Here is a 24,544-nt window from a genome sequence, read left to right on the forward strand (position 1 = left end):
TAAAGCAAATTTTGATAAAGCCACTTCACTTTAATCGTTGAATATAATGATACAGGGATTTTAGCCTTCTCACCGACCCGAATCGCTAACAAAATTAAAATGAATTTTAATTAAAGTTAAAATTTATTTGAACTAAAGTTTAAAAAATTCTTGCATTTTACTAAATTCTTAGTAACCTGTAAAAATGTTTTAATAATTTTTATAAGTGGAACTATCTTTTAGGAAAATATATAAAAGAAACTCAAGATAGATGAGAAAATAAGAAAATAATTCAGAAATAATTAGAATACTCAATATAAGTATTCAAAAACTAAAATCTTTACAGAATAACAGAAAATAAATTAATTTACATAAATATACTTGAAATTTTTTAATTAAAATTTTAGGGTTCTTGATTTCATATTCACAAAATTAAAAATAATTGTCTTAACGTCTAATTCCGCACATATATCATTTTCAATAGCTATTAACGCCAAACTAACAAGCCTTTTTTGTGAGTTTCTTAAATAGGTTTTAATTAATTTCAACTTCGAAAAGGAACGTTCACCGCTCGCTACACCAACAGTTAAGGTTAATAGTATTCTTAAAGCAATTGAAAAGTTAGGGAAAGATATATTATTGGACACAATAAAATTAAGAGTATCGAAAGGGTTTTGAATATTTAAATTAACCTTCCGAAAAATATCCTGGAAAGCACATAATTCGTCATATAGTTCTATTGCATTTACGTCTTTATTGTCGCCGTCCTTCAAGAGAATCCCTAAATCGTCACAATTTTTTCGTAAATCGTCGTTATTAATTTGTAGTAATCTATACAAGAAATTAAAATTATCAAAATATGATTTTAGTTGTTCAAAACGTTCTATTAACGAACACATTACAACATCTACAAGTGTATAAAACACATTCACTCTAAATTTCTCTTCTGGCGATTGTGGCGTTTCGTCATGATGCTCGTAGTCCAATTGTCGTGTCTTCTTTCGTCGTCGAACTTCCGTACCAGTTTTAAATTCTTGTTCTCCATGCAGTGCGATTTAAACGACACTTACTCTTTATTGCATGGTTTTATTATTAACTAAATAACTCAATTTAATAAGGCTATCGAAGGAGCATTCTTACGACTCCATTCACCTCTTCACTCAGTTCTTTTGCCGTTTTTAGAACTTCTTTAAAATTTGTATCTGATCGATACTCTTGTAAGAATATTTTTAAGTTTTCGATAGATTCTAAAGCAAGTGTAATGTTCATATTTTTGTCTTGAAGCATTTTACTCAGCTTTATTCTGTTAAGTAAATCATGCCAAATTATGAGAAAAAATAAATTTGTAGTCCTTTATTTTAGCACATAATGTCTGTGCTTCATGCTGATTTTCATTATTTAAAATTTCAAAAAGTGCATCGTAAATTTCTCCTAACTGATATCGTAGAGGGTGGATTGCATTAATTTTATTTTCCCATCGCGTTTCTGATGGCTTTTCAATGTTAAATTTTTTACGAACTTTAAAAGGATTGCCCAACGTTTGTAAGAGAATGAAAAGAAATTGTATATTTCTTAAATAATTGCAAAGAAACTAATTGTATCTGCATTCACTTTGGCTGCATCGTTAATGGTTAAATTTAGAGTATGTGAAGCACATGGCACGTAAAAAGCTCGAGGATTTTTGTTCAAAAGCAAATTTCGGAGCCCATATTTTTTTACCTTTCATATTTGCCCCATTGTCATACCCTTGACCTCGCATGTCTTCAATGGGAATGTTCCATTTTTCCAGTTGTTCCATTATTGTTGCACATAAACCACGTCCTGTGGAATCTGATGCATCTGCAAAACCTAAAAAACGTTTTCCCTGATGTTGAATTCCATTGTCACAGGAAACAAAGAGAATAATAATGGTCATTTGTTCTGTTTTACTTGTGTGCAGTCTAAAATTATGGAATAATATTTAGATTTTCGAATTGATTGCGTTACTTAAAGTTTCCAATATTTCATTTTGACTGTCTTTACTCAAATAGTGTACTCTATTGATTCCTTGTTTCAACATGATTTTCCATAACGGGATCAAACTTCGCAAACAGTTCGATTAATTTAAAAAAAATTGCCGTTATTCCTTTCATATAATTTATCAGATGATCCGCGAAAAGCTAAATTTTGGCTACCAAGGAATTTTATAATTTCAATCAAGCATTCTAACACACTCGTCCAATGTTTCTTTTCCATTTCATACATGCTTTGAGTCTGGCAATCGATAGTAGTTTTGTTTTTTTAAATTTTTATCAAGTTCCTTCCATTTTAAGAAATTTTTCATGTGAGTTAAACTAGTCTCATGTCTATGCAAAGTTGTACTTACATTTCTCCAATCGTTATAACCTTCTACAAGACTACTTGATTCGGTAGGTGCGAAACGTTTGCAACAAAAGCAAAAAACAGAATTTAAAGTTTTGGAATAAATGAGCCATTTTCTTGGCACGAGTTCCCCGTTTTCCATTTTTCTATTATAATACGTGTCGCCAAATTTACGACCATATGTCTTTTGAACAGGCCCCATTTCAATTAAAACAACTCGTAATTTTTCATCAATATTTCTCCATTCACCTGGATCTTATAAATTTACAGACTAACAATGTGTTAGTTTCGTGGTCAACTACAACTAAATCTTCTCCTAACTATTTTTCACTTAAATTATGCATCTTGTTATCTTGTTCAATAGTTGTAATAGTACTTTCATGCAAACTGGATGATATGCACGGTTCTTCAACTCTGATTTCTGATGTATCGAGTTGGTTACAATCTGCATCCGAATATTTTAATATTTTAACAAATTTATTAACAGCCCCAGTTTGTTTCTTAATATCTGCTCCTGTCGCATCATGACACTTACGATTTTGTGCACTGGATAACTTTTTAAGTTTTGATTCCATTTCTATTTTATAGCCACAAGAAATTATTACACAACACGACACAGAGACGCAACAGTAATCCGCAATAAGCCTACTGAGATGCATATTGTTATAAATCTACTGTTGCTATCCTGTCATTACTGCAACATTGTAAACTTTTATTATTATTTAAATTTGTATACTTGTAATTTCTATTAATTACTTGTGATGTCTTTTTTCTTTACTTTTTACTTTATTCTTCGTTATTCTGATGTAACTGTGCACGCTTTCTCTCTCTCTCTCTCTCTCTCTCAGAATCTCTCTCTCTTGTTATATTATTACTTGCTATGTTTACAAGAAAATCAAATAACATTTATTTACATTACTATGAAATGTACATGAACTTAAACATTAGGGAGATTGCTTTTCTCTATCCTTCTATTAAAACTCTTTAGCAAAATTTAGGACCCTTTTTCTTCAACTTTAAATACTGTCTTTAACACAAAAAGTTATCTACTGTCAGTTTACAAATTTTACTTATTAAACTCCAAGCATACTTGCAAAGAGGTTATCTAAATCTCTCTGTTAAGTTATCTTTACTAATTTGATATCAACTTCTAACATGCCAATTGATTCTCTTAAAGACACTTCTTAACCTTATTAAACATATATATCTTAAAAGGCTTTCTAATACAACTATAAGAGGAAGTATATAAACGTTTTGAACTTACAAAGGCTTTGTATCTTACAATCAGTCAAAACTCTTTCACTAAAAGTTCTATGGCAATTCTTTCATCTCAGATCTTCAACTGGAATTTTGGCTTCGGCTATATCTCATCGGGAGCGTAGCGGGATTCGTACAGATCCGGAAAAATGTTATTCTCCCATGGCGAAAAGAAAAACTTACGAGCGAAGGTACTTCGGGAAATTTGCCTCGCCTTTTCTCCTCTACTTGGGCTTGCCGATAATGCCTGGACGACTGTCTTCTCAAGTAGCTTGAATTGCCGCCTCTAAGAAACTGAAAATGCCGCCTCCAAGAAAAAATGAAACTGCCATCAACTGTCAATCAGCATCCCTCTCTGGACTGGAAACTTTTCTCTTCTACAGTGTTTGGGAGTTCTCCTTTTGGCAATTTGAAAACCCTGTCTGTGGCCTAGAAGTCGTTTCTCTCTAGTGACGTCTCGAACCGAGAAGCTTCTTTCTGGAGGCGGAAAACTCCTCTCTCAACCAACGTCTGGATCTGGGATGCTCTCTGACGATGTCTGGAACTGAGCAGTGCTCTCTCTCTTTGGCAACGTCTGGGACCAGGCAGCTTTAGCAATGTCTGGAACCAGGCAGCCTCCTCTTTGACAGCGTCTGGAACTGAGCAGCCTCTCCTATCTCTCTGTGGACTTCTCTGGAACTGGGCCCCCTCTACTTCTGCAGAAATCTCTGGATCCGGGCAGCCCCTTCTGTTTGCTTCAGTTCCTTTTAATTATGCCTCCTCTGAGACCTTGCATGAAGTTTGGCAACCCCCCCCCCCAAAGAATCGGTATGATTCTTTCATTTTAAGTTTCAAGTTCGGTATGCCTTTTGTTCTCCTCCCCTTTCTTTTAATTGTAAGTTGCTGGCCATCGGAAAGTTATTTAAACCTTTCTGACAGACTTACCAGATGTTTACACTTAGAGCCTGCAAGCCTTTCTCATACAAACAAATTTTAATAACAATCTTTCTCATACCACCATGTAGATCTATTACATGCAGCTTCGGCGATATAAACATTGCCTTTGTTTTTAACACTCTAACATATTCTTATTAAAGCAGTATATACAGTTAACATCCAGAGTGTTATTTACAATAACATCTAAAACAAACTATACAGAGACAAACAAAGTTTATTTTTACAATATTCACATGGGAGTTAACCTAAGTAAACAATCGAATGTAATGTGCTTTGGAATGTTTAAACTACAATCGAGTTTTTACAGTACCATGCGACTGGTTATCTAGCAACAAATGTTTTGTACGAAAATTCGTTTCTGCGCATAAAAACCGTTCACCGTTTCACTTTATATTCTGCAGATAAGCATTTAGCCTGCTCTCGACGCAAAATTGTAAACAGCCGGCAATATACAATTTTATTTATTTTTTAATTCGGTGTATCCGGCCTTATTTATTTTAATATTGATCATTCTAAGAATTTTTTGTTTTTATGATAAAAATTTTGTTTTTTAAAAATGAACTTATGAACTGTGCCACGGCGGCGGCGCACCCTTCGTAGCGACCCCCGCATGCCCGCTTTCGCTGGCCCTGAGTATTACAATATTTGGAACCGAGTTCTCGAGACTATATTTTAGAATTAACTGCAAAAGTTCGAAAAAGTTCAAAGTGCCGCCCGGGGCGGACTTCCCCCTCCGCACCTCCCTAGATAAGCCACTGGGGTTGGGGGGATCATAATTAAAAGGTAAATACAGAAAATGTTTTTCACAGATGATGAGAGAACAAGCGTTCACTGCGTAAAAGTTGTATCTGGGTGTGCTGAGAATAACGGAAGAAGGACAGAACATATATATTTTGAGAGTGGAATGTGCTGTGATGATGATGATGACTAAAACCCTTCCCCTCAGTGAGCCCATTAAGAGCTTGACATAACCAATGAAAGTTTTCGTTGTTCTCGCTAAACTGCCTCTCCCCCTTCCCCCACGAGCGCGCTATGGGGTTTTGCGTCATGAAAGTTGTGCCACACTCATTGTGACAGTTAGAGGTGGACTTCCCACAACGACTTTACGAAAGTCTAAAAATAATGCTATTGTTTTTACTTTATACTTACTTTTTACTTTTTTACTTTTACTTTTACTCTGAACTGGCGTTTAAATTGAAAAAAAAAAAAATCTTCGAATGAATATATATTTCAAAAATATTAACATATTTCGAAAACTGGCAATGATAATATCGTAGATAAAAATCACTGCGATTGTTGTTTGTTATTTTGTACCAGAAAAAAACAACTTTAGATTCCAGTAAGCGGGGGGGGGGGAGTCGTTTACTTGCATGCTGTATAGAAGAGTAATATCGTTCCCATCGATAGCTCAGTTGGCTCTGCCAACTGAGCTAATAATCCAAACTTGTATAAGTTAAAACAAATGTTACGCAGGTCTAAGCAAAAGTGTCTCCTAACACACACAAAAAAAATAATATAGATCGAATCCAATATGTAAGTGGTAATATACCACCAAAATATATGAATGGCATTATAATAGAAGGAAATATGATCTATGAAAATAGAAATGTGAATGTTAACTTATATTCATAATATGAAATTGAATGTGTACGTAAGTTATGTTACACTAAAAGAAAAAATACTGCTCAGATCATGTAACTTTAAAGGACTTTAGGAAGAAGCAGACACTGAGCAGATTATCATGTTTAAAAAAAAGCAGAAATAGATTGTAGATGATACACATTATTAAGATATCAAGAAATGTAAATCAAATGCCAATTAGAATAAGCAGTCTATGTGCAAATGTATATATTGTAAATAGCTGTATATATATTTATTTTGAGTGTACATAGATGCTTTGGTAGGAATAAAATATAGCTCAGTTAGCAGAGGAGTGGATTGTAGAGGTATAACAGTACTGCTATCTATAGGGCGGTAGTTCAAATCCGCCTCGAGGGAGGTTTCTTTTTCTTTTCCCCTCTTTATGCGAGTCGTCTTTTGACTCCATGGAGGACTTCAAGGACTAGTACTATAACGCCAATATTCGTAGAAGCATGAGTTTATTGATGTGGAGCTATGGGAGAATGGAATACCATATATAAATCAAGGGTCTCCTCATTTTTATAACGGTTGGTGTTAGTCTTTTTAATACCAGTAAGCTTTAGGATCATCTAGTGGTTTTATTATAGTGGTTATATTTAACTAAATACATCAATAATATTATTTCGGTACTATTATTTCAATACTTGTGTTATAGGGAATTAGCTTGTGTTGTGCTATTCCCATGTTAGTGAATTTTAAAGGATGTGCAGCAATATTTTGGATGCTATGTTATTGCTGATAAAAGAAAATTTCTAAATATTTTTGTTTATCATAAAATTTACTTATACAGCATACATAGTAATGGGGGTAAGTACAGTATAGTAAATTAAGCGTCGTATTTTAACTGATCTCACTTTTATTATTGTTACTTCCTGCCACTAACTCTTCATTCACCTTTTTCTGTTTAATTAAAAGCTTACCAATATTAAATTTAATGACTTTTTAACGAATTTAAAATTTTACTGAAAATATCAGGATAAATAAAAGTTGTAAAAATATTACATGTGCAGCACTAACCTTAGACCTTGAAACTCATAAAGACCTAAAAAACATAGAAAACTACTACGCATGCGCGAGTCTTCCTACTTTTCAGGTGTTTTCAGCGTACCACGATTACTCACTGTAAAGAACAGAACACTTTGTGCCGTGAAAGGAAAAAAAAAAAAAAAAAAGAAAGAAAATCGTATCAGCAGGTCCCCTTTTGGCAACTGCCATAATGCCAAAGCGTTCCTAATGCCTCTGTTGAGAACCATTGGCGTAGTGTTCGACCACAGTATAGAGAGCTGTAGCTGGCAAGCTGCCAAGAAGAATCCATTCATGTTGAAGGGGAGAAAGAAATAAGGCGATGAACGAATTGGTCACCAACACGCGAATTTACGTGCTTTATACGTAAAATTTTCCAACTGTTATACAAGCAAAATAGTTATCACTTTAAAAACTACAGTGATCATAAAAGAGAAGTTAATTTTCTGACATGTAGTAATAAACAACCCATCCCACAAGAAGGATTGATTACCCTATAATCGGAATGGATTCTCCTTCTTTTCACAATCGCAGAAGTGTCGAAGGGTCTCGAATCTGTGGGAGTACTATATCTTAGGATCTTAGTTTACAAGATCCAAGTTCATTATAAAAGAAATGAAGTAATGACACACACACACACACACACACACACACACACACACACACACACACACACACACACACACACACACACACACACACACACACACACACACACACACACACACACACACACACGTGAAAACAATAACAAAGAATATCAAAAGCGTGCAGAAATCGTTGTCATAAGACAAAGAGAATTGTCTATAATACATACGTGAGTATAGTTTTTCTCCATATTCCTCATCAGTAAGATAATATATTAAAACGCTCAGATATCTCTATCAATGAGAATCTATGCTTGCATTTTTAAAGCATTACTTATAAAAATGAAGTTTGAAATTATGACTGAACAAACTAAGCATACGACACTAATAATGCATTATGTCTGCATGCATTTTTCTGTCCATTTTACCCTTATTTAGCGAGATGGAAACATGTTTTACTCGCCTTTAGTTTTATATATATATATATATATATATATATATATATATATATAAAACTAATCTATATATAATAAAAATAAAATATAAAATAAAAACTAATCTAATATAAAATATCTCATCCTGAGATTTTTAGTCAATAAGGTCAAAGCACCTTATGGTAACTTGTTTTGGTAAAATATTTATAAGCTCTGCATTACCTAAATCTTAGTATTTCTAAGCCTGGCTCCCACTGATGAGACCTCAATAAAGGTCGAAACCGATCTGGGTAGTGGCCCCTTGCGTTTAATACACAGCATCATACATCTTCTCCAGGAGATGTGCTTTGCATTAAGGGTAGATATTAAGAATAGTGATCAGAGCTTATTCCACCACGAGTTGCCTAGACTTGCACAACGTGCGGGGTCACCCAGACTTGCGCTACTTGCAGGCGCAAACTTGACTTACTTCTCTGTTTGCTTACTTGGGAAATGGAGTAAAACCAGGTTTTAAAATAACTTGGTATCTTTAACATATTATATATATATATATATATATATATATATATATATATATATATATATATATATATATATATATATATATATATATATTATATTTTTCATTTTTTCTAAAGATTGTGAAGAAGAAGAAGAATTAGCAAATGATCCCAATCGAAAGAAGAAAAAAACAACTGCATGTGAGTTATTAAGGTAAGAGTTTCAAAATAGATTTGCCATTATGAATAATACAGAAATATGGCGATTCATTGGTGCATTCGTTGATAGATTTCGGTAACAGTGCAGTGTTATAACGAATTTCGTCAAGACGGCACGAAGATTTATTGGGGGAAAAATTGAACATGAATAATATATTTTGCATATTACCTGAAAATATAAAATACATAAATTGCTAAAGTATAAGCCGAAAGGCTTCAATTTGGCATAGGAAAGAAATTAAAGTATGGCTGGATCCATAATATCTTCCATTTTAATATAAAATAATTATTTTCTTTGCCACTTGGCTCCACAGTGATTTTAAAATAATGATATAAGATTGACGCGCAACAGACCGTTGGACTATTAATACGCCAACCATCCCAGCGCGCGTTTCCACACGTTATTTGACAGTAATGGTGTTGGACACGCGGACGTTTCTTATTATCGTTAACACACTCCATAATTGTAACACTATCTACGAAAACATTTAACCTTATGATAAATTTAGTTTAATCCTTCATCCAAGTGTAAGCAAGCAAAGTTTGCGCCTGAAGTATCTTCAGGACTGAGGCAACTCGTGGTAAAGGTGGACCAAACTTTCACTTTCATCACTGCTTGTCTCAGTATCTCCCATAATGCAAAACACATCTCCTGCGGACATCTATAATGCTATGCATTAAGGGAAGGGCCACTACCAAGATCGATTTCGACCTTTATTGAATTTTCAAGTACAGGTCAAACTCCAAAAACTCAGCGTTGTTCCCCTCGATAACAGGCTCATCCTGCAACTGAGAAGAACTCTCAGCGTTGGCTCTACTCCATAGCAGGCTCACCCCGCCACCGAGCAGAGCCGCTCATTTGCTCAAATGCCATCAGTCATCTGAGAGGTAACAGCAACAGCCGAGCCTCAGTTAAAACTTCATGGGCTACAACATTGCCATTAATCACCCAAGCGTCCAACCGGTTTCGACCTTTATTGAGGTCTCGTCAGTGGGAGACAGACCTGGAGGTGGTAATACTAAGGTGAAAGCGATGAAAAAGCTTTTTTCCATTCATATTTACCTATACGATTTGCCAAAAGGTGTGCCACCTTATTATTAAATTACTCTGGATTTAGAGAAAGATATTGGAAGTTTTTTCCACTTGGTTATACTATAATAAATTTAGTTTAATAAGATACTTCAGGCACAAACTTTGTTTGCTTACACTTGGATAAAGGATTAAACCAAATTTATTATAGTCTAACCAAGTGAAAAAAAAAAAAAACTTCCAACATCTTTCTCTAAATCCAGAGTAATTTCATAATAAGGTGAGACTCCTTTTGTTAACTCGCGTAGGTAAATATGACTTCTCCATTGCTTCTGCCTTAGTATCAACACTGTGGGTCTGCCTCCCACTGACGAGACCTCAGTAAAGGTCAAAAGCGGTCTGGGTAGTGGCCCTTCCCTTAATACATAATATTATACATGTCAGCAAGGAAATGTGCTTTGCATTATGGGAGATACTAAGACAAGGAATGATGAGAGCTTGGTCCACCTTTACCACGAGTTGCCTCAGTCCTGAAGATACTTCAAGCGCAAACTTTGTTTGTTTACACTTGGATAAAGGATTAAACTAAATTTATTATAGTCCAACCAAGTGAGAAAAAACTTCGAACATTTAACCTTATGAGGGGGATAAAAACAATAATTGAATGCAATCGTAAATATATTTATTACTTGAATAATAAAAGGAATATATATTGCGATCTCATATATTACCTTTTAATAAAACAGACTCTTGTAGCATTAAATATTGCAATTATTTTCTAAAAATGATCGACTAGATTTTAAAATAAGGTTAAAATTTATTGAAAGGGCTTTTAGTTATTATAATGTAATATTACTTTTCTGGGGAGAGAGGAGAGAATGTTTAGTTGAAAAACTTTCCTCTAATTTTCTTTTATTTTTTCTAAAATTGAATGAAAGAACACAATGATCATTTTCCAAGGAATACTTGTGCTCCTTTTTTATTTCCAACCAAAGGGCATCTTCGTTACCGACTGAGCTACAGGAGCTCTGAGAATGGCCTCCAACTAATGAGTTTGTAAATCCTGGATGTCTGGGAACTTTCATTTTTAGGATTCATTTCAGTTTGAAGCAGAGGAAAAAGTTGCAAGAAAATGTGTCAAGTAAGGCCAGTGTGACATCAATACTTCGCTAAAAATTAGTGCACATTTAGGATTTATTTCGAAGATGAAAACTGGTTCTGAAACAGTGTAATTCAAGGTCAAACCTTGGGGAAAAATCCTGATACACCAGATACTCCTCCTCCTCATCATCATCATACAAAAAAGATCAGCATTACTTTGACATCTGAATGATCTTGTCTTTCTTCGGCAAAGAATGTACTTAATTGTGTGGGCAGAGTTTTTTCCGATGCCTGTTGTAACATCTCATTCCTTTCGGTGAGCGTCTTATCAATGTTTGCAGTAGAAATTTACATATACACATACTGCTCTTTCAGTACATAATTTCATCCTGCTACAGAGGGAAAAAAATGCTTGCACTTTAGATCAGCTCACTTACAACAGACTCAAGCCACAATCGCTTACTTGACTCTAACTTTGATATTGTTAAGTTACCCCTCAAAAATAAGCCACAGAGAGGTCCTGGTATAAATTCAAATGAAGTAGGTAAATTATATATATCCTATGTTGTGTTGTAAATGTACTTGAATACCCAAGAAATACAGACAAAAAAAATCAAAATATTATTTTATTTATTTGTAATTTATTTGTCAGGAATACTGCTAATATGCAGTCTTTGCAGAATGATTTGAATAGGGTGGAATTGTGGGCATGGGAAAATGGGTGTCAGTTCAATGTCAGTAAATTAAAGTTATTCACTTCGGCGTGATTAGATATCCAATGTCGTATTGTATTGGTGGGATTAGGCTTGAAGAAACTGATGAGGCTAGGGATCGTGGAATGTTAATAATAGGAAGTTGAAGTTCAGGAGCCATGTGGCAAAGATTGCAAATACAACTCAAAAGATAATTGCAATGCTGAAACGAACGTTTACATGTAAAGATAAATGTCATTTTGCCTCTTTAAAAGGCCTTGATAAGACCTCACTTGGACTATTGTGCGCAGGTCTTGTCTCCTGGTTTCCGTTGTGATTCTGATATATTGGAGAGAGTACAAAGGAGAGTGTTAAAAATGATATCAGGATTGTGGTATACTAATTATGAAGACAGATTGAGAATTTGTAAACTGCAGACACTAGCAAATAGGAGAAAGAGGGGTGATATGATTGAGACTTACAAACTTCTGAAAGGGTCATACAGGATTTCAATTGATGGAATTTTTCAATTTATGGAGGGTGGGGAAAGGACGAGAGGGCATCTTTGGAAGCTGAGAATGAAGACCACCAAGAAGGCGGTGAGGTCTAGATTTTTCTCTCAGAGGGTGGTGCGTGATTGGAATGGATTGCCTTTGGATGTTGTGAGTGCAAGCAGTGTGAATGAATTTAAGAATAAGTATGATAGCTGTGTGTGTGTGTGTGTAGTATGTGGCCTCCCTCGATGAGTCTCTGATTCCCTGGAGGTCTCTTTTAATAATAATAATAATAAAAATAAATAAATAATAATAATAATAATAATAATAATGTGTAGGTTCACCTTTGATCTGTATCACTGCATCTATTTTACAAGGCAAACTTTTCACACAAATTTCATGACAAATCAGCCTTCATTCTCTTTTCCACCCTCCATTCCAAGTTTTTGTGGTTTTGCTAATGACATTGGTTCTCAAGGACGACTAGACTTCATCACACATTCTTCGAATGGATTAAGAGCGAGCTCTGAGTTGATCATTTCATTGTTGTTCTCCTCTAGCCAAGTCATAGACATTGTTGTGTGGTAGGAGTATCTTACTGGATCAAGCATGATCCATCAACGTGAAATTCATTGCGTGCAGGAAGTGCCGGTTTATACAGAATTTACAGGTACATCTCCTTAACGTTCATGATAGCAGAGATAAAACAGGGAATCAATTCCATACCACAAAAAAATCCACGGCCATCTTTATCCTTCCATCATCATGTTTTACAGATGGGACAATGCTGGTGGCATACGCTGATTGTTGCTTAGTCGGAAACGATGATGACCTCTGGTTGAAAAAGAGTTGGGTTTGCATCCTGTCTAGGACATAAAGAAGTGTTATGAGGGCTTTTCAAATGAAGGTGAGTTAAGCGAGTCTGATGCCGAGTTGGAAGAGTTTCCCCTCTCGGAAACTGAAGTTTTTCATCCAGAAAAATAGGCAAATCGACCAGAGAACACGTACGTAATGAACCGGCACTGGCTTCATAGTCTTAGCTACTTCGTCCGTAATTCTAAAATCACCCAATCGATACTGGATTTGAAGCTAGTCAAATTGTTGACCTCCTAATATGCTACAGAAATGCAATAAAAAGTTGCAAGTGACCTTTATTTGATTACATTAACTAAAATGGAGGGATACGTTTACAAGATGGGATTCTCTAAGAAAGTGTCAAATGATTATCATCAAGCTATGGGACTCGTTTGGACTCCATATGTCTGATAGAAGCTGGGGAAATGGGAGGTGCATTTGCTTTTGTCCACATTTAAAAGATTGTAATTGAAGTTAGAAATTACAACGTACCTATTTTTATTTATACGAATTTTTCTTAAGGCTATAATTGACAACCTTTTATCTTTAAGGCAAGAAACAAGTCGAAGAGGATCGCTTGAAATGGACGCCGCTGAAGCTCTGACACGATTGGCGAAGTATCAAGAGAACGGAACACGAATCAACTTAGCCACCACATCAAGCAAAGCCACAGTGTGATGAACTGTATTTGTTATTATTAGTGCGACGTTTAGGAGGACAAAGACTGAATTATTCATTTGAACGATGTTTTTGTAGGGGCCAGGTACTCAGTGATCTTTCTGCAGTATAATGATATTCGTGACTGTGATATATACTGTTATTTAGAATGACACATCGATGGGATTTGTTTAATACTGCGTGAAAAATGTGATATCTGTAATAACAAATTGAATGAAACAAACATAAGTGCGCGCAAGTCTGGCATGACGAAGCGTTTTGTTGATGCACAGGATATGATAATATATGATCATCAACATACTTTTGTATGTACTCAGAAATATATATATATATATATATTTAAATTATCATCTTATTCTGGTCTTATGCAGGCATAACAGAAGACTAGTAGAAATGTGTAAGAGAAAGAAATAATTAACAAATCTTAAAATTAACTTAGAATTAAAAACAAGGGGAAGAAATATTTTCACTATCAATAACTTATTAGATATAATATTTTCGTGTTTAGTTTAAAATCTTTACAGCGTAGACTTGTGTCACACGTAGTCATTATTAATTTGATATTTTTGATGCTATATTAATAATGAGTTCAAGAACTAATCAAATAATTCAGGTGCCTAGGGTAATTAGAATTCTGAAACTTCGTAAATAAACAGAAATGAACTTTTATTTAAAATAATACCGTGTCATGCTTTTGGTTTCGATCTCTGTAAGCCCCTTCCCCTCCTTTCTTCTCCAGTTTCCAAGCTGAATAGAATAGCAATAAAGTACTCTCTATACCATTACAATTAGTTATAATTTCTAAAATCTTCTGCTTCCGTCCATTAGTAAAATATTTTATATTAAAAAAAAAAACTTGCATATTATTATTACTTTATTTTATTAAGTAAGATAAAATAAAATTACCTGTCACAATTCGAACGATGTTTCTGATTATAAATAATAAAACTATGATATAAGTGGTATTAATAATTTAAATTATATAAATCCACTCGATGAAGGACATGCTAGTAGCAAACGTCATACCAGTTCCAATTAAATAAAAGATAAATAAACGAATCAGTGCATTGAATTTCAACGCCATCTTTCTTTAAACAAAATTAATATAGCCACTTACATAACTAAATTTACTATAGCCAAAGATTTAACAATAACCACGTTAAAATGTGAGTAGATAAAATCAGAAATAACAGCTATCATTATGTCCTGAAATGTGAAGCAGAAAAGTAATTATTTATACATGTTCAAGAGTAAATTGAATATACGTGATATGACTACTTATAATGTTACTAATAAATATCAGTATTTATGAGTGTGTGTTAAATTTATACCCAAACACTTACGCCCAAACAGATAAATTAAATATCTTTATTATTACGTAAGTTTGAGTTCACTTTTCTTTATTCTTTAATATTATTATATTCTAAAAATAATCATCACAATATTTACGATATTAACTTTTATTATTTTTTGTTATGAAATTAGCAAATAAATAAATAAATAAATAAACAAACCAGAGTTAAAGGCAACTTATTACAAATGGAACGAAATCAAATATCGAATATAATAAATTGCTATTCAGATAGGGACTTAAATGACACACAAAAAAGGTTTTATTATTGTTAGATGTGTATATTTGTAATGCACTTCATATCATAAATTCTTTCAATTTATTCATTTTTGTAGGAAAGATGTGCAGTATTTTATTTTTGATTTTATGGAAGTTTTTTTTTTTTTTAGTTCATTTGAGTTACGCGAGGTGGTTCACTAACATTGCATGTAATGGCGTCGTTACAAATTATCTCCTGTTCATCAGCTGGATTTTTGTTGTTGTTTGTTTGATTATTTTCTCCTCAGTGTTTTGAAAATCAATGTGTTTGGACTCTTTGGAGATGTGATATAAACAATAATAATAACCACCCGAATTTGGAAGAATCCGAACATATATGCAACCTTGTGCTCACTTAGCTGGTAACGTTTTTTTGAGCGAGCTAAATTAGACCGAAGAGAATTTATTATTATTATCATTATTAAAAAAAAAATGTTATTAAGCTTTTTTAGAAGTACAGTAGTTGTTAAATATTAAAAACAGCTCCATAAATAGTAAATTATTTAAATCTACAATAATTTATAAATAATGTATAATTTATTATGGAGGGGCGATACGATTGAGACATATATATTATTAAGGGGTACTTATCAAATAGATACCCTGGATATTTTTCAAAGGATTGAAGGAGGGAAGAGGATAGAGACAAGAGGTCATTCTTGCAAGTTGTATAAATGTGTGGCATAAGAGAGTGCGGCATGACTTTTTTTGCAAGGAGAGTGGTTGGTAAGTGGAATGTATTTGCCGAATGAGGTGATCAGTGCATAAACATTGAAGCAGTTTAGGTATGATAGGAATGATAAACATGACCTCTGTTAGAATGCATCTCACTATTGCTTCCCTTGCTGACGCTACTCCAGGAGGCGTTTGCATAGTAATAATAATAATTTTCATCGCTGACATCAGAACACTACACGTATTGGTGACCTGCAGTGATATGGAAGTGAAAGTTTCTTGTGAGGTTTCCAAAGTAAATTATCCGGATTATCTAATTCCCCTACCTAACTCACGGTACTAAATGTAGGATAACCTTACAACCTTTTGCACGTGGAATTCACACATAGCATATACTATAGAGCAGCAGCAAGTACTGTATGTACTAGCAGTAATTCGTTCGCATACATACATAACATATATATATAGTTTTAAAAATGAAGAATCAGACCGAGAGTGATAACATCTATAACTGGTTTTCAGTCAGCTCAACATGAGACTTAATTATTATTTTTCACGTAAGAACCTGTTGTTATCAAGAAAATGTTGGAAAATTACGTTACACCTCGTCAACCAAACGAAACTATGTTTTGATATAGTGTCGTTTGGCTGTCTTCTCTCTGTGTGTATTATAGAGAGAAGACATCAGAAACATGATAATATTTTTGGAATAATACCTTATTCCAAAAACTAAACTTTTTCCTTCACCACCTGGTGTTACTGGCAGTACTCGGTATTCCAATCATATAGTTAAAGCAAGGGCTGCTGTTTTTCCCTATATTGAAGGAGCAGAATACATGAAAACAATAATTTAAAACAAAACAACATTAATCCAACAACAACAACAATAATAATAAACAGTTTATGCAAAACTCTGTATAATATTTTTAAATTATATTTTATTAGCAAATAAAATGATTTCATGGCTAGCGCTGTGTATATAATAATGGATATGTATGATTTTTATAATATAATATTGCAAAAAATTCGTGATTCAGTTATAGTAATGCGCAACGTATATTATAGTCTTTTAGCGGTACATACAGTCATAAAATTCTGGACATACAGTCTATTAACTACAGGGTGTTCGGGATAAATTTGACAGTTTCGTAAGGAAAAAGAAAATCTTCTTTGTATCTATTAAATTTAATGAATTGTCAAAAAAACATTACAGGCAGAGTTAATTACAATACTATCAACAAGATTTACTCAAAATAACCACCATTAGCATCGATCACAGCTTCAATTCTGCTTCGGAACCTCGAACAAGCTGATGCTACAGTCTCCCTGGGAAGGGCCGCAAAAACTGTTTTAATTTTATCCATTAACTGGGCTTTTGTATTACTGGAAGTGCGATTGGTGTCTTTTTCAACTGCGCTCCATACAAAATAATCCGTAAGGTTAAGGTCTGGGGAGTTTGGAGGCCAAACATTTGGACTGGTGAAGTCGTAGAAATTTTCAGACAACCATTTTTGACTTTTCCCAGAGGTGTGGCAAGGGGCCGAATCCTGCTGCCATACATACGGCCTACCATTGGCTACCCTTGTTATCCAGGGCTTGACTACAGTTAGCAACTCCACGAACAAAGCCCGAATTCCAATGCCAGGGTTCTTCAACACCTGTTCCTGCAGATTTGCGAGGAATTCTGCTGTACGAACGCAATCAGATCGTCTGCTAGGGATCTTTCTTCTTGCTACATCCTCGTAGTCACCATTGCAAGTCTCTAGTTCATGCCTGATTGTTTTTACTGTATTCAGGGAGCATTGGGCAGCAGTCGTAATATCCTTATTTTGATGGCGGGCACGAATCATCATGATACAAGTTATTCTCTTCCATGATTCAGGTGGGTTCCAGCTATCCATCCTTTCTGACATCTTGTATATGAATGAAGAAGGGTCCAAACTTTTAAATGAAGAGAAGTGTGTGTTAATACATGTAACTTACGGAAAAATATAATTAATTATAAATATGTCAAATTTATCCCGAACACCCTGTATATGTCTAGAATTTTATTGGAGAGCTCTAATTTTAAAGGTTTTGTCTCCATAAACGGAGAAAATGCCACAAAAAAGTTAGTATTTATGAAAACTGTGAATATGATATCGGTATGCATTAAATTTGAAAATATAAATTTATGTCTTTATTGCGTTAATAATATTATGTATATTAATAACTGTATAATGAGGAAAAAATAGCGCTGCGATCGAAAAAATGAAATATCAGTGGGGAGGACTCATCAAGTGTATGTAATGTATGCACATGGAGATGCTATGGCTATCATTGGCAATCTTTGGCCTGCAAACACCGGGTGTATTCTCTAATAGGGGTCTTCTCTTCTCTTCTGTTCGACGCCCACCGCACTATTTTGTGTAATCCATTCCCGTATTTATTATGTTGTATCTAGCTGTAACCATTTCATCCAATCTTGCCCAAGAGAGAGAGAGAGAGAATCTACACTATAAAAATCGGACAATCCAAAATGTGTTATTTTTAATTTTTGTATTTCAAAATTTGAATACGCAGTAAAATGTTTTGAAGAAATAACATAACAACTTGGTATAAAATACGAATGGTATTTATTCTTCTTTCTATTAAATTTATGACCTCATGGTCTTAGTTACTTATTTCTTTATCGAGTGTACTAAAAACTGCCCGAAATGCTTTCCCAGTATAATACTCCAGCTGAAGAATGAAGTAGTAGCAGATATGCTGAAATATCGATTCAAAAATTTGGAATAACTCGGAAACCGAAAATTTGTCAAACTAGTGCAACGCAATCCTAGTTCATTTATTCGAAATAAAGAGCTGCCATCATGTATCTCATGGTAGTTCCATAGGCGGCTCTATTAACTGACAAGTTTCCTATATGGTTTATTTTCTAAAAGTACAACTCATAAAGAATTGATGAAACTTCTCGTGGGACATGAAGATAATAAGCGAGCCTTGATTACAACTGAATCCATACCTGAGTCGAGAACTACCTTTATCTGAAGTTCGGACAAATTGTCAGTCTGTTGATTCCAAAACTGCAAATCCTCTTATTGATAAATAATACTCATACACCTCTATCTAGAGTTCCCTCGTTTTTCGGCGCAATGAAAAGCAAAGAAGAAAGCTATCGAGCTACAGGGGAGAAAACTATTAAATATTGATAAATCGTGAATAATGGACGCTTTCGGCATACTTCAGCTTACTGATAAGTAAGCAGTTGGCAAGTTAGAAATCTGGAGAAAGGAAAAACAAATGAGAATGAAAATTACGAACTGAAAGGTAGTAACTGAGCATAGGATAAAAGAAAAAAAAATGAGATACGTGCATTGCACTGCCAAAGAGGTTCAAAAGCTACACAAAAGAAACCATCTAAATTGCTTAATAAATTAGTTTGGCTCAAAAGATGCAAGAAATGCTTGTAAAAGGAAATGATGAAAACAAGCTACTGGTTATCTACAAGATTACAGACTATGATGACCATAGGTCTTGTGATGAACTTTCCGAAGAAACTAGAACATCAAATTCAAAAATATTTCAAGGAATAATTCCAGCTACACTCACTTTGCAGCAGAAGATGGACGATAATGTGGTAAGTAAAATATTATTTTATTTATTTATTATTTTATATTTCATTTTAAAAGTCGTTGTTGGCTAAATACGCATTTGAAATGATTAAAAAAAGTTTCAGGTACCGCAGTAAATAATCTGTGGCAAAAAGGTCAAAATTTATTTAAATATATTTTTTTTTAATATTGAAATATTTACTTATTTATTCTTTTTTAAAAATAGTTTTTCTAAGATATTTCATTCTTAGTTCTAATTTCATAAATGATTGTAATAACTAAGAATGAAATCATTGAATGCGTTTTTAATAAAAAAAAATCAACAAATAGTAATATAATTTCATAATGCTACTTTAAATAAAACATTACGTACCTAATAATAAATTATATTCTTTTCAATTATTAGTCATTCATTTTCTAACCAAGCTGAAAAACTTGCTACATTATGCATCGAAAAACTTCAATATCACTTAACAGAAGATCAATTCACTAGAGCAGGGGTTCTCAACCTTTTCCAGTGGCGTACCACTATATTTAATTCAAGATATTAGATGTACCAGTAAGGCTCACGTACCACCAGTGGTACGCGTACCATAGGTTGAGAATCCCTGCACTAGAGTATTATCAATGATTTGTGTAAACGGGCCACCGCCATTCTCAATTCCCAAAAATATTCCTATTTCACCAAAAGACCGCGCGGTTAGCCTAGTGGCTTTGCGCTTCGCAACCATATACCTGGGGAAGGAGTGTCCCAGGTTCGATTCCCGTTGTAGACGTGAGGAATTTGAGGATCTTCCTCAGGCATAGCCAAGTTAGCCGGTCTTGAGCGCGGTCAGTAGGGTTTTTTCCGCCAGTTTATCTGGCGTTTTTCATCCCGCAAACAGGCAAACCGGCCAATTGAACATACGCCTCTACAGTCAAAATATATCCCCCCCCCAGCGGCAGACCAGGCGACGGGTCGGTTGGGTGTAGTACTAACAAGAAGTCGCATCTAAAGTAACACGCGGACCCTGCATAGGAAGCGGGAATAACGCGTAGAAGAAGAAGAAGAATTCCTATTTCACCAAAACTAATATTCAAAGAATATGTTAGCGAGGACGGATCGAATCATCAAATTAAAAAAACATGGAAGGGAAGTTACAGTTAATAAATCGAATAAGTTAGCCTTTTACTTCTGTTCTTGATTGAAGTTGTCAGTGGCATCATCAGCACATTTAGGTTCAAATCCTCAGACTTTTGCTCAACAATTAATATTTCTGTTTTATGTAGCTTATAACGAAAACAATTATTTTCCTTCCCTTATTTTGCAGCACAGTTTGCAAACTAAACTACAGGGTTTGTTTCGAGATCTTGCATAAAAAGCCAGTGATGATATCACAGACTAACTGCGAGGGTTGTAAAGTTGAGAACAAATGCAGCGAAAAGTCTTTCAGAAACGACAAAAACATGATAAAATAAAATTGAAGTTCTAATGTGATTCAGTTTATTTATTCTAATATTTGCGCTGTGGAAATATTACGTTCAGGTCAGATTGACTGATGACATCAGGATAATCGCGAACATTCTGGGATATTTGGCCACTTGCTGAACATTACTGGATTAAACGCTCAGAGGTATTAGATTTTAACTCCTGCTTCATCCTGGAAAAATGGCCACAGAACCCCCTCCCCCCGCTCAAAAAAAAAAAAAAAAAAAAAAAGCTCACTTATAGGGTAAAAGCATTTATTACAAAAATGAAAGAGCTCGAAATTCTATGCAAAATAAGGTATGGTACGTTTTCTTCACAGAAGTATTACTATCAAAACGATGTCATGGTTTTGAAATACCTTAACTACATTCAACTTCTGTTTTCATAAATATCATGCCTGAATAAAACCAGAAACATCTAAATACAATTTCAGCTCTGTGTAAATCTGATTAATATACTCTACATTCAAGCAAAAATTGGAATTTTATTGTAACGCACTTGTGTGTGTGAGTGTGTAGCACTGTGGCAATTCCTGGTTCCATAATGCTAGACCACCAGAAGAAAGCGTAGTATAGGTTATATTCAGTGGCGGCTGCTGACAATAGAAACAGGTGGAGCCAGGGACCAAAAACAGCTTATTTTTTATATTTATATAGTGGTTCTATTATTGATTTATAGTTATTATTTCTATTACAATAATGTTTAGTCAGACTCTACTGATGCATTGTAGCTATTAATTTTTTTAAAATTGGAAAAACGAGAAACGTTTTTCCAATAAACTATCGATTTTGTTCATAGTTAAAATATATTGTTTATGGACGTAATAAAAATTTAAACTTTAAAATAAATTATAACAAAAAACGACAACAATAATTAAACACACTAAAAACAATACAACAGAACAACAACGAGAATTAATAATAAGACGATGAAAGAATCGCGCGCTATTTACGTACAAATGCAGTGATTGGGCCAGACTAAACGGGCCCCAAAATAAGCCCGGTAAACAAACACGATGGCTAGTGCACGTGGTTCACAATCAAAGAATCGCGTGCTATGTACGTACGTGCAACACAGTGGACTGGGCCAGACTAAACTGGTCGCAAGATAAGCGTTGGGCCCGGTAAACGAATACGTTCGTTAGTGTACGTGCTCATACATGCCCTGTTCTACACCCATAAAATAGGGCCAACTGTGGCTGGCCCCAGAGACCGTACTAAGTCGCATTATACAATACTACCACAAAATACTAATCTGATAGGCTGGAAGACTGAGGATATTTTTTTAAAAACTTCAGTGTCTCCAAGTACCATTCTGAATTGATTCTAGTGCCTCTCTCCAAAATGCTCACACTGACAAACAAGTGCTGCCATCTCGTACTCCCCTCAGACGATGTGTTATTGGCTGAAATAGTGAGGGTTTTGGGGTCGATTTTCTTGAGTTTTTACGGGACGAAAAACCCCAGTTTCCTGGAGAAAAAACTGCTTGTCTGTGCTACAGATCGACTAATTCGGAACCATAAGAGACGGTTAACAACTGCCGCCATCTCGTGGTCTAACTCTAACACAATATTTTTGATGTCTGAAAATAGTGTGGGGTTTTACGGTCGATTTTCATATAGAAGAAAGGCTTAGAAAAGGTTCCTCCAGGCGTTAGGATGCTGGCGTCACTTCCACTGAGCTACACAGGCCTTTTCGGATCATAAAATTGAAATCTTATTTCTTTTATTCTTACATTGTATCTAAAAGTTAGTGGAATTAAAAGAAGCTTCTGACAGCACAAACTGCTCCTATTGTGTAGTTCGTTTGTTAGAGTTAAGGGTGGCACAACATCACTGTTGTGTCACCCTTAATAAGGACCGTTTAGTTTCCTAACTGATATTTTGATTTTAGTTCTTTTCTGAAATGTGAAGTATGCTACATGAGTTCGTTAGATTATATGGATAAGTCATGTCTTTTAAGGTGGATGGAAGGAGAGTGTGTGTGCAAAGTGTGATGATTGAGCAGTTGATGGAGGGTGATGTATTGGTAACAGAGAATGATAATAGCGAGAATATAACAAGAATGAGCGCTCGCCTGAGAGCGAAGAGTGATATTGTGAGAGAGTAGCGAGTGAATGGTAAGGAAGTTATGAAAATTTACCAAAGCATTTGATAAAGTATTACACTGGTGTCCAAAAGCTAGGGACGAACTTATATTTTTATTGTATATGAAAACACTTTCATGACTATAGCCAAATGTGTAAATAAATTTCGTATAAATTAAATTCCAATACTACATTTTTGGCAAAAGTTCCAAATTTCCTAAGGATGTAGTGAAGGAATTAACGTAAAGTGCTTAAAGAAAAGTATGCGGAGAGACACTTTGGTATGGAATATGTCCACCTGGAACTGCGATGCAGCTCTCATAACGTCGTACTATGCTTAGCACCAAGCAATTCAGGAGTTCTTGAGACAAACTGCCCTCTCCTCCTTCAGAGCAAGGAGAAGGCTTTGTTTGTTTTTTGAAGGGGAATTTCGAGCAGCAATTCTTCTCCCTATTGCTTCCCAAACATGTTCTGTGAGGTTGAGATCCGAGGATTGTGCTGGCCACTCGATTCGATCAATATCCTCGGTCTCCAGAAATATCTCCATTGCTTGCTCATGTACGATGTGGTACGTCACTTTCATCCATAAAAATGAATTCTTCCCCTACAGAATGCCTTTACCCACCATGACCCCAGCACCACCCTTTCAAGAACGTTCTCACGATGGTAAGCAATACCACTTTCACGCCACATCAAGTGACATTTAGAATCAGAGTAAAGACTAAAACGACTCTCATATGTAAAGAATACATTAGCCCATTGGTGTGTTATCCAATTTTTATAGATATAACATCACTGTAAACGTGCTCTGGATAAAGCTGTGGATAAAGGGACACAGACTACACCCCTTTCGGCTTATAGGTCTACTTGTCACAGACTTCTTGCCACAGTTTGTCGATATATCCGCGTACCTGTGATTCAATGGAGCCAAATTGAACGCTGACCTGCCGTGGTTCGTCGATTAGGTTTTGCTGTTATAACCAAAAATCTGTCTTCACGCTCCGTGGTAAAGCGAGAGGGTTCTCTTAGCAAATATCTGGAACACATTCCATTAGTTTGAAATGCTGCCCAGGGCCTGGATATAACGCTATCTGAGATTCCAAACTCTCTGGCAATATCAGTAATTTTGCAGCCTTCTTCAAACTTTCCAACAATTATTCCCCGCGTGAAATCATCTAGGTGTCCTTTGAGACATTACAAGACATCCAAGTTTGCAAATTTATTCCTTCACTTCCTTTAAACACAATTCGCTAAGCGCAGCCTTTTGCCTTTTATCCCGCTGATTGCTACTACGCGACTTTGCGCGAGATTCGAAAATCCGAATACG

General features: G+C 34.9%; 1 protein-coding gene and 1 long non-coding RNA gene across 3 annotated transcripts in view; one reads left to right on the forward strand and one right to left on the reverse strand.

Moving 5' to 3' along the window:
• The window catches only part of LOC150109598 (uncharacterized), a 43,276-nt gene extending 38,967 nt beyond the window's left edge, over window positions 1–4,309 (reverse strand). The window contains exon 1 of the long non-coding RNA XR_016550433.1: window positions 3,605–4,309. This is a non-coding gene — a long non-coding RNA (uncharacterized LOC150109598). The remainder of the gene's footprint in view (window positions 1–3,604) is intronic.
• LOC150109597 (uncharacterized) overlaps window positions 1–15,054 on the forward strand; it is a 64,199-nt gene extending 49,145 nt beyond the window's left edge. The window contains exons 6-7 of one of the 2 annotated variants that reach the window (XM_090413722.1): window positions 8,857–8,932; window positions 13,661–15,054. In XM_090413722.1, coding sequence (XP_090269848.1) covers window positions 8,857–8,932; window positions 13,661–13,787 — 203 coding nt within the window. In that variant the 3' untranslated portion in view covers window positions 13,788–15,054. The remainder of the gene's footprint in view (window positions 1–8,856; window positions 8,933–13,660) is intronic. The other variant, XM_090413733.1, reaches the window with a different exon arrangement.
• The last annotated feature ends 9,490 nt before the right edge of the window (window positions 15,055–24,544 follow it).

The sequence above is a fragment of the Typopeltis vanoorti genome, chromosome 2 (assembly GCF_054136105.1).
Source record: "Typopeltis vanoorti isolate ZY-2024b chromosome 2, IOZ_Tvanoo_1.0, whole genome shotgun sequence".
In the NCBI taxonomy this organism is placed as follows: Eukaryota; Metazoa; Arthropoda; class Arachnida; order Uropygi; family Thelyphonidae; genus Typopeltis; species Typopeltis vanoorti.